The following is a 12,180-nucleotide window of genomic DNA, read 5'->3' as shown; positions in this document are numbered from 1 at the left end:
CCGTAGTTAGTATCTTCATTACAACCTCATGATAGATCCTGACTGAGCCACCTAACCAAGCCACTCTCAAATTCCTGATCCATGAAAGTGTGGGAAAGGATATAAATGTTTTTTATTGTTTGAGACATAAATTTGGGGAGTGGGTAATTGGCTATGCAACAATATATAACTAATAAACAATAAACAACTAAGTGACAGAACCAGAATTCAAGTCCTTTTAACTCCAAAAGTTGAGCTCCCGAGAGGCTGGAAGTCTCACAATGAAATTTTTAGCAATTTTCCTTAATTGAACTATTAAAATAATTGACTCTAAAGTAAATTAAATGTGTACCCTATGTAAGAAATGGAAAATCAATTCTTTTGACTATTTGTTCAGTGGCATTATATATTATTATATTAATATTATAATATTATATATTATATATTATATATAATATATATTATATTAATATTATTATTTATTTAATATTATATTTATTTAATATTATTATTTAATATTAAATATCTAATATTTATCTAATATTTAGAGTTAGATTTTTTTAGAAGATTTATTCATTTACTTGAAAGGCAGAGCAACAGAGGAAGGGGAGAGAGATCTTCCATCTGCTGGTTCATTCTCCAAATGGCTGCAGCAGCCAAGGCTGGCCCAGGCCAAAGCCAGGAGCCAGAAACTCCATCTTGGTCTACAACAAGGGTGACAAGGATCCAAGTACTTGGACAAGTTTTGCTGCCTCCCAGGCATATCAGCAGGAGCCTAAATCAGAAGTGGAATAGCTGGAACTCTGAACTGGCACTCTAATGTGTGATGCCGAGACTTTGAAAGTGGCAGCTTAACCTACTGCACCATAATGCCTACCACAAAGTTAGGTCTCGAGCACAATCACTTAGAGGTAAATGAATAGCCAAGTCTATTTTCCAGGTAGTCATTGAAAGTTTTGCTAAAGAAATCTGATTCATGTTTCAGGATGGTTTTTTTCCCAACTGTTTCTTATGTTTGAAAATTTGTTATCTATTTCTTTTTTTTCCCCCAAAGAAGCATTTTATTTAAGGAATACAAACTTCGTAGATTTCTTAAGTACAACTTCAGGAATATAGTGATTCTTCACACAATACCTGCCCTCCCACCCACACTCCCATCCCTCCTCCTCTTCCCTCTCCCATTCCCAGTCCCATTCTCCACTAAGATTCAGGAGGAATTTTTGTTATGATTTCTCATTAAATCTTTTATGTTGTGAGATATTACTATATATTATTCTATCTAATAGATTCCTTTTCCTACCCTGTAGTAGGATTTGTGTACAGAGACAAGACATCAAGACCTTTTAACAGGAAGTAGTCATTAATTATTTATGCCAGCATAAGGCCCAGGTAGAATTTCTTATCCAAAAGCCTGAGCCCAGAGCAAATAGGGGTATCTCCTTATATATGGTTTGAGCTTCTTTGTCAACTTATATGACTACATGCATACATTTGATTAGGTATTCTAATGTTACTTGGCAGCCACAGGATTTTATACAATATTGTGCATGCATGCATACATAATTACTGATGATGTTTTTTCTTTTTTTAAAAACATTTATGTATTTATTTGAAAGTCAGAGTTACACAGAGAGAGAAGGAGACTGATCAGAAGCCAGAAGCCAGGAGTTTCTGGGTCTCCCATGAGGGTGCAGGGGCCCAAGGACTTGGGCCATCTACTATTGCTTTCCCAGGTCATAGCAGAGAACTAGATCAGAAGTGGAGCAGCTGGGTCTTGAACAGGCGCCCATATGGGACAGGGACTGCAGGCAGCGGCTTAATCCACTACGCCACAGTACCGGCACCGATGATATTTTTTTCCACACATATACTGAGCTATGTGCTGTCTGGCAAGGGTTAACACCATTGCTCTGTACTGGAAAGCAGAACCTGAAATAGTTACATATAAGCTGATAATAACTACAGTTGAAGCATTCATAGGAAAGCAAATAATGACCACATTCCATTTCCAGGGCAAGTTTCTTTTTTTTGTCTGACCTTGGGGAAGCCTCTACCACAACCCTTCCTGTGAAAACATTTGGTACACAATTTTAATTTCCTAAAGAGGAAAAATTAGTGAGTTATTTCTTAATAACTAGAACTGCAAATGATATTAAGAAGCACTCTGAAGTTTTACCCAAAAAAAGTTTAAATTTCAATTTTCCAGCCGGCACCGCGGCTCACTAGGCTAATCCTCCACCTTGCGGCGCCGGCACACCAGGTTCTAGTCCCAGTCAGGGCGCCGGATTCTGTCCCGGTTGCTCCTCTTCCAGGCCAGCTCTCTGCTGTGGCCCGGAAGTGCAGTGGAGGATGGCCCAAGTACTTGGGCCCTGCACCCCATGGGAGACCAGGATAAGTAGCTGGCTCCTGCCATCGGTTCAGCGCGGTGCGCTGGCCGTAGTGCGCTGGCCGCAGCGGCCATTGGAGGGTGAACCAATGGCAAAAAGGAAGACCTTTCTCTCTGTCTCTCTCCCTCTCTCACTGTCCACTCTGCCTGTCAAAAAAAAAATTAAAAAAAAATTTCAATTTTCCTTCTTCAATTATCGTTTCAACCCCAAGAAAATAATATTTTACTGTGAAAGATTAAAACATTTCAGACTAAAGAAACAAATATTTGAATCCCTCATCCAGGTGATTCTAGTCAACAATATATACTAAAGGACATTTTGGCTTGACAGCCAAACCTCAATATTATTACAGTAAAAATGGGGCTTTTTTTTTTTTTTTGCCGGATAGAATGCTCATTTACTTAAAAACAGAACATCTATAACTACCTCTTTTAAGAATGTTCTACTTATCTCACTTAAGGCATCTCCAATTATGAGGATCTGATTTTTCAAAATATAAATCAGGAGGCAATTCTTTGTTTAATGAAAATATTATAAATAGGAAGTTTTTAGATATAGAACCTTTAGGGTTCTATTTACAAGTATTTGTTTATATCAGAATATATATTATATATGTAATAAAGCAAAATATATCTCAAAGTTAAGTATTGGTCCACATATATTATATTTCCTACTTTAAGCTTCTTATGAGAAATTCCAATTTGTCCCACTACACACACATACACATATGTATAGTACTTCCCTCATAATTTGCCTCTTTTACTATGTCTATTCTAGTAATGAAATCACCATATGTCTAATATTTCAAGCCTTCTTATTCATTTTAGAGAAGACTTCATAATTTACTTCAACCTTAAGTTGCATTTGTTTTCTTTGTTTATGGAAGCCATATACCATGTTAGCTCATGTATGTATATATATATATATATATATATCTCATCAACTCCCATAAAAAAGAATGCATATGAATTAAACTGAGATGAGGTTTTGTGTGTGTTAAAATACATATAGTATAAAATTTGCCAATAGTAATATTGAGTACATTCACAATATTGTGCAACCATCACCAATATCTAATTCCAAAACATTTTCATCAACCTGAAAGGGAGCTCTCTACCCATTAAGCAATCTACTCTCCTTTTCTCCATCCCCAAGATCCTGGGAACTATGAATCTACTTTCTGTTTCTATTGATTTGCTATTCTAGACATTTCATATAACTGGAATCCTATAATATGTGACTTTTGGTGCCTGGCATCCTTCACTTAGCATGCTTTCAGGTCTCATTCATGTAACAGTAATCTATTTTTTTTTTTGAGTAAATAAGTATTCCATTGTATGGATATGCCATGTTTTTTGTTTATCTTTTAATCAGTTGATGCACATTTGGGTTGTTTATGCATTTTGGCTGTTGCAAATAGTATTGTTATGAGCAAAACATTACATATACAGTTTCATTTGGACACCTGTTTTCAATGATTTTAGGTATATACCCAGCAGTGGAATTGCTGGGCCATGTGGTAATTAAGATGTGACATTTTACTGAACCAGTAAGTAGTCTATTTTGAGAGGTGGGAGTCATATTGTTATTTCTCTTTTGTTATGTTAACATCCTTTCTAGATTCCTACATGTCTCTAAAAATGTGATATGGGAGTTTATGCCAGTAGACTACAGGATGGCATCACTAACTCATACCCAAAATGACAACCAAACATTTTTATGCAAATTATCCACTGAAATAAATGCAACTGAAGATCCCTAACTGTAGCAAGTGCGCTGGTATACACCTTCAGAAAATGGATGTTACAGGCAAATAACCACTGTGTTTCTGTACAGTGGTGAAGTCAGATAAACCTTAGTCGATTGCCTTTGGTCTACCCACTAAACTTCTCTGTTATAGTTTCTGCATCTATAAAATGAAGATAATAATCCCTGCTTCTCCAGATTGATATAAGGAAAAGACAGTCTGGTACATGGTTGGCACTTAATAAATATTAATTCTTCTTTCCTCATATATTCTTATGCTTTTCAAATTAACTGTTTTCCAAGGTAGCAGTATTTTTCTTCTTATTTTCTCTTTCAGGTTAAAATTCAACTACCAAATACGAACCCTTCTGAAATTGAAATTGATATCCAGGAAATGGTCCTTGACCTTCGTACTCCTAATAAGTAAGTAAAACTTAGTACTGGAATAATGCATTATAATGAGTCTTAAATTGATGTCCTTTTTAAAAGCATACATAATTATTTTACATCACCCCTAAAGAATGAAGTAAAAAATTCAGCTAATAATTCAGATGTATGATTTACATAATATAAACATAAAAATGTTTGGAAATGTTTTCTACTTGAGATCTAGATTTTTCTCTGATTTGAATCCATATATTTGGAATGGGTTAATACCATCAAAACACAATACTTGGCATTGAGTTATTGTTTGTTTTATCTCTCAGAAAAATAGCTGGAGGTGAAAACTCTTTAAATTGTATTGTATGGTTTTTGGTACAGTGATGGCATAAAATAAATAATATTATTATACTTTTTGGGTGTTGTGGAGCTCTAATGTTAAATTTGATTATGTTCATATAAAAAATCAACAATGAAAGTTTTGTCATCAATTACTCAAAACAAAAATTCTAACAGCTAATTTATCACTGGAGTTCCAAGTTGTATAAATACATTAAAAATAACATAGATGATGGAATGAATCAGTTAAATATTTTGATATTTTCTTAATATGTTATTACATATGTTCAAACTTGTTTCTAAAACATAACACATACAATAGAATTGATAGAAAATGTTTCTCTTGAAACACAGATGAATCAGTCCTGTCTTTCAAAACTATCTTCAAAAAGAGGGAATTGGTGGAAGCTGGTGTGTGTCAGATAAAATATCTAAATGTTTTATTGCTTTGTTTACTTTTCATCTGCATATACAGCATGGGGCACACATTGGTCGATTGCATTAGTCCTTTCTGTGTAACTCAAACACTTTAAACTGGGTTTGGGGAGCAGGCAGTTGCTGACACATTCTCTTCCTTCCGTTATCAATACCTACAATTCTCCTTTGTGGAGTATCAAGAAAATAAAATGTAGATCCCTCCTACAAAAGACACCTGTGTGTAAACAACCCAATGTATATACATAGCTTAATCTTGATTTTTTAAATTTATTTATTTAATGAGCATAAATTTCCAAAGTACAGCTTATGGACCACAATAGCCTCCTCCCTCCCCGTATCTTCCCTCCCACCCACAACGCTCCCCTCTCCCACTCCCTCTCCCCTTCCCCTTCACATCACGATTAATTTTCAATTATCTTTATATACAGAAGATCAATTTAGCATATATTAAGTAAAGACTTCCACATTTTGCTCCCACACAGAAACACAAAGTGTAAAATACTATTTGAGTACTAGTTATAGCATTAATTAAACACCTAAGAGTAATTATGTATTAATTACAGAGTTCAACCAATATTATATTCTACTTAAATCTTGATTTTTTATAGTAGATATATTTAACCCAAAATGATGGGGACTGGCCTTGTGATGTAGCAGGTAAAGCTACCTCCTGCAACACCCCCATCCCATATGGGTGCCAATTCATGTCCCTGCTGTTCCACTTCTGATCTAGCTCCATACTAATAGCCTGGGAAAAGCAGCAGAAGATGGCTTTAGTGCCTGAGCTCCTGCTGCCCACATAGGAGACCTGGAAAGAAGCTCTTGGCTCCTGGCTTCAGCCTAGTCCAGCCCTGATCATCGCTGCCATCTGAGGAGTGAACCAGAGTCTCTTCCTCTCTCTCAGTAACTCTTTCAAACAAATAAATAAATCTTTAAAACACACACACACAAATGATACACAGGTGAATATTATGAAGTATTTTTGTTATTTACATCATTTAAAATGTATTATCACAAAACACCCTCATGTTATAAAAATTACATACACCATTCCTACCACTTACTTCAAAGCTAATTTTGATATCGTACAACACTATGTTTATCCACTGCAAGAAAGATTTAAGAGAAGATGTTTTGTTCATGCATCTATGTGGCCAAACAAGTGAATTTATTTTAACCGAAATGACCAATAATTTCAGTTTAAAATAGTCAGTGAGTATTGTACCTTTCATTGTTTTTCCATTGACACATTTACTCTTTCACACAACCTTTGCAAGGGAAGTTGGTTAAATGAACTGTCAATCTTCTGTGATATTTGCACGCTTGTTAAAAACACACACATATCTACACACCACGGAGTTAATTTCCGTTTCCCTAGCACTGCTCACTGTCTCCATCAATCTTTAGGCAGCTACTCTAGCTATGCTGTCATTCCAGATATATATCAGGATATACTAAATGAAGTCTCACAGAGAAGTATTTTTCCACATAGAACTTGGGCTGCAGTAGGTTGCTTGTATACTGTACTTATTTATATTTAATAAATAACATAAAACTAAAATATTATTCATACTGTACTTATATATTAAATACTCAGGGCAGAGAAGTACTCTCTCTTAAGAAAAATTCCTTAATTAACATAGAAGACTGAAGATAGAATTAAAGTTTTCACCACTTTTTCTAAATACTTGAGCATCCTTTACAGCCATGCTATTGTCTGAGACTGTTATTATCAGAAATGTGTCTTGTTTTTGAATTTATTGATATTCACATCTACTTTCTTCAGCTTCTAACTTTGACATCCTACAACACTGTGTTTATCCATCCATGAAAGATTTAAGAGGATGTTCTGTTCATGTATCTATAAGGCAGAGCAGGTGGATTTATTTTAAATGAGTTGATTAGTAATTTAAGTCAAACAATGGTCAAATGCATTAGAATTATCCATAAAATACAAATATCCAGCATTGCATAACCAAAACAAATAACTAAGTTTATTTGAAATCTTCTTTTTTTTTTTTTTTTCACTTGATTGTAGATTCCCAACATGTAGTGGTGAGGAATATCTGGGCCACTGACCATATAAAGCTTGTGAAATCATTTGGTCTGGCCCTGCCAAGATAACTGCAGGCAGGAGTTGAAACTCAATAAACCTATAGCAGGATAAATTTTAAGTTGATAATTTTGTATGGCCCATGAATGATGTTATAAATATCCAAATGGTCATTGGCAAAAAAAAAAAAAGGTTCCCTACCCCTGACAGTAGATGAAAAGGAGGAAAGATGGAGGAAATTGGGTTCTTTCCCAAAATCTTTGTATTAACATGAAGTTTCATTATTTTTCCAAGTGAATTCCAAGAATATTATAAATTAGTACCTCAAATATGAGAAACAAAAACACAACAGAGAAATATGTTAATTTTCTTATTAAATGATGCTTTAGATTATTCACCCCTTTGCTATAGTACTTCAATTTCACTTGAGAGTTGACTGATGTTTAATATGTTTTTTAAAAAGTTTTCTAAATAGAATAATTGAATTGTAGCTCAGGAGCTATTTCTGCACATGCTTTGAAAACTGTTATATCTCTTAGAGGAAACCTTATAAAAAGTCATGTAATTTTGTTAACTACATAAAAAAAAGAATTTGTGAGTATACATAAAACAAAGTTTTCCTTTATTTAACTATTTTGCAAGCAACATCAACTAAAACTTTCTAATATAAATGTAAGCATTGTTGGCCGGCGCCTCGGCTCACTAGGCTAATCCTCCGCCTTTCGGCGCCAGCACCCCGGGTTCTAGTCCCGGTCGGGTCGCCGGATTCTGTCCTGGTTGCCCCTCTTCTAGGCCAGTTCTCTGCTGTGGCCCGGAAGTGCACTGGAGGATGGCCCAAGTGCATGTGCCCTGCACCCCATGGGAGACCAGGATAAGTACCTGGCTCCTGCCATCGGATCAGCACGGTGCGCGGGCCACAGCGCGCAGGCCGCAGCGGCCATTGGAGGGTGAACCAATGGCAAAGGAAGACCTTTCTCTCTGTTTCTCTCTCTCACTGTCCACTCTGCCTGTCAAAAAAAAAAAAAGTATTTTTGAACTTGAGTTTACTGCAAAATTATTTTTATTTTTACTTTCATAAACTATTACTTGCATTTAAATACTTTCTAATGAAAATTAACACTGGATTAATATTTTTATCAGTGCCTAAACTGTAACTACCAAAAAGTAAATATATTTGATTATTCATATTTTATAGTACAAATGGATGGAAATTATTTAAATGTCATTTTTTGATGACCTGAATATTTACTTTCCATTTATTTATTTGTTCACTCAACACAGATTTATAAAGTCTTCTGCTAGGCACTGGGGGAGCAGTAAGATAAGATACAGTGTTATCCTTCAATGAACTGAACATGGGTAACTACTTATAAAGTTTTTGTTTAAATATAAATCTCAATACAGATATTAGACAGCAAAACAGACTAGACAAAAATACTCCCCTTCTTGTAAGAGCCTAAATAAGTTGCACAGTTATATTGTTCAAAATTTTAGTATGTGAAGCCATACTACTCAGGACTAGACAGAAATGCAGGGATAGATGGATCATTCCAATGGCCATTAACTGTCTCTTTTGAATTTATTTCTCTCTGGACAGAGAAGTGCACATTATCATTGGAACTCCTTCTTTGGTTGATTTATAGTTGTCTTTTAGTGCAATGAAGCTACTACATGAAGCTTTACTTTGTTTTTAAAGTAAATATATTATCATTTATAGAATAAGAGATAAAGAAAATCTAACTCTAACACAACCTATATTGTAAACAGCTTTAAAGGATGAAGTGTCTTTCATACCTCCTCTTTCTTGACATGCAAGATTTTACAGGCTACATTAAAACACTTTGCCATTTAATTATTATGGTATTGGAAGCTATTTCTCCTTCGCCATCTGGAGTGGAACAGGGTCACAGAAAATTTCTCCTTTAGGTTCAAGAAATATGTAATAAATACTTTCCCAGGCCTCTGAACTTTGACCTTTGCAAATGCATAAAGATGGAATTGATTTTCAAGGGCTTTCTTTTAAAAAACTTGCTCTCTATTCAAGTACCCAAGAAATGTCCCTAAAAAATATCAGATTCCTTTACTGATTTGTATCTAAAAGAGCTTTTCTGTTCATCTTTTATAAAGATACTCAGGCCTTCTCTACTGAGAATTTGATGTAACAAGTGTTTCATGCATTTAATTTTCTTCAGATACCAGCATATGCTGACCCCATGTATAATTCAGATTCATACCTCTGTGACAGGCTTATAGATGTCTCATCCTGGCAATGCATCTAAAGCATACAACTATCCAGCATCTGAACCATACATTGCAATATAAACCCAGCAATCTATCATGGGGAGCTTTTGTCAGTGTGTAGTAGAAAGAATGAGAAGCAAGCAGAGAGAAGCACTTTCATTGATCTAGTACTAAAGTCATTCCAGGCCTGAGTTTCAAAAGCTACACCTGTAGTAGCGATTCAGCCTAAAATTGTGTTAGCACAAATGTTATAGAACCATTCTGGTTTTCAAATTTGTGTCAGTCAGTCAAATTTCAGCTATTCATAAGTATAACTGACAACACATCTGTCCAGCAAGCTTGAAGTTGCTTGCTTCTATTTCTATGCCTATGCACATGAGGCTATGTTTATACAATGCAAAATGAGGTCAATTCAGAAAAAAGAGGGAGAATCAAAACAACTGCTTGAATATTTAAGGCCAAAAACCTTGTATACTATTTGTGTTATTCAAGCATATTTTTGTCCAGTATTTATATTGTCTAAATATCTGGGATTTTCTTGTTTCTCATATTCTAGTGGTACATGTTGCTTTCTATTGCCTTATTGAAGATGATACATCATTTTAGAAAGCTAATTCTAGGTTTTTATTTTATTTTAGGAAGCTGTTGTTAACCCTTCCCTATCCTGTGGAATGCAACAGTGCCAAAGCATCCTATGTCCCGGAGACTGAGACTCTCGAAATTACCGTAACTCTGAAAAGAGAGTTTGATTTTCTTAATCTTTTCTGAAATTACATGGATAAGGAGAAAAAATGGAAACATGGCACTGATTAAACTTTAAAACTTTGAAGAAGTGTTAGTTTTGTGTATTCTGTTTACTACTATGACATATTTTGGAAAGGACCAAAACTCAATGCTATTGATATTCTGATCATTTACAGTCACTTCTATTACTCTGATAGAAAATACTATTTCCTCATACCAACAAGCTATTCCATTGTTACGCTGACAGCTGAATAGAATACGTATAGGCTAACCAATTAGATTACTACCTGATCAATTACATGACTGAATTATGATCAGGAAATGGTTGGTTCACTTATTTCAGTAGTCTGAAGAACTTAACAAAATTACACCATAATACAATCAGTTGTATAGTAATTGGTCATAATTGTCACCAGAAAAAAATGTATTTGGTTGCTTTTCCATTAATTTTGATCATATGATTTAGAATGTTCATAGTTTAGGCTTTCCTTGTTTTCTGGACTATATACATAACAAAAGGCTATAAATCACTTGATGCATCATACTAACCACATGTTTATTTGAGTAACAAATACTCTTGAGCACGTAGTATCATTTGGCTTTCAGTGCTTGAATCTAGTAAGTTTACATTATTTTCTTTTTGTGCATTAATAATCACTAACAATGCCTTTTGAGATACTGTGTTTATACTTAGTCTATTGAAATCCTTGACATTTAAAAGGAATATAAAGAAAAGCATGGAGGTGGGGGGCGGCGGCGCTGTGGCATAGTGGGTAAAGCCACTGCCTGCAGTGCTGGCATACCATATGGGTGCCAGTTTGAGTCTTGGCTGCTCCACTTCCAATCCAGCTCTCTGCTATGGCCTGGGAAAGCAGTGGAAGATGGCCCAAGTGCTTGGGTCCCCGCACCCAAGTGGAAGACTCGGAAAAAACTCCTGGCTCCTGGCTTCAGATCGGCGCAGCTCCAACCATTGCCGCCAACTGGGGAGTGAAGCAGTGGATGGAAGACATCTTTTTCTGCCTCTCCTCTCTCTGTGTAACTCTGACTTTCAAATAAATAAATAAATATTTTCTAAAAAAAAAAAAAAGAAAAGCATGGTACATCTACAAATCCCATTCTCTCTAATTTCCTATCTTTCTTCTTATAATTGGATGCATCTATTTTTATGAATTGTGCCAATGCCCCCTCTATGCCTCATCTATGCTATTATAAACATTTATTTCATATTTATGAATAAATTATGTTTTAATAATGGTTTTACTTGACCTCAAATATCATTGTAGAACTGTAGAGGTACCTGGTAGTAATTTCTGGGGAAAAAAAGTTCATCATGTTGACGTAAAATATTAGGAAACAAATATACAAGTAGATATTTTCTAGAGTAAATTATGTTTATAATTACCAAGCCTCTAGTTTGTGACTAGGGAAAATACTGAGATTGCAGAAAGGTGGTTGTGTTAAAATAATGAACTCTTGTAGAGAATTTGACATTTAAATTACCACCATGACTTTCTTGTGTGGGGGCAATAGTTGAGGATGGGATTAACTGAAAGAAAACACAGTGCAGTATATATGCATGTGTTCGTAGTGTTACAGGATCAAAATTGTCCTACTTTGCTTTCTTAGCATCAATCTTTAAGGCTGTATTTTAAGAATTTAAGCTTTCATCCTAAAACGTAAACATTGGGGCCAGTCTAAGCAATAGCCAATATTTTTCTTCTCTGGAGAGCAACAATGAGTCAGTGGAAAATGTATGTCTTTTTCCTATGTACTGGCCCTAATTACAAAGGCCATTATTACTCAAGCTGACTGAATGTGTACAAGCTGTCCCTGGAAGAGAAGATAGAGCATATCCAGGCCAACTGGAATTGG

At 35.1% G+C, this 12,180-nt stretch overlaps 1 protein-coding gene across 1 annotated transcript in view; it reads left to right on the top strand.

Annotated features, from left to right (window-relative positions):
- The window catches only part of DNAAF6 (dynein axonemal assembly factor 6), a 54,936-nt gene extending 43,442 nt beyond the window's left edge, over positions 1-11,494 (top strand). The window contains exons 6-7 of the mRNA XM_008272848.5: positions 4,450-4,535; positions 10,203-11,494. Of these exons, the coding sequence (XP_008271070.2) occupies positions 4,450-4,535; positions 10,203-10,332 (216 nt within the window). The 3' untranslated portion in view covers positions 10,333-11,494. The remainder of the gene's footprint in view (positions 1-4,449; positions 4,536-10,202) is intronic.
- Positions 11,495-12,180: the final 686 nt, after the last annotated feature.

The sequence above is a fragment of the Oryctolagus cuniculus genome, chromosome X (genome assembly GCF_051225735.1).
Source record: "Oryctolagus cuniculus isolate XC-2025 breed Fujian yellow rabbit chromosome X, ASM5122573v1, whole genome shotgun sequence".
Lineage (NCBI taxonomy): Eukaryota > Metazoa > Chordata > Mammalia > Lagomorpha > Leporidae > Oryctolagus > Oryctolagus cuniculus.
The sequence above is the reverse complement of the archived record's forward strand: the minus strand, read 5'-3'. Positions and strand labels throughout refer to the sequence as shown.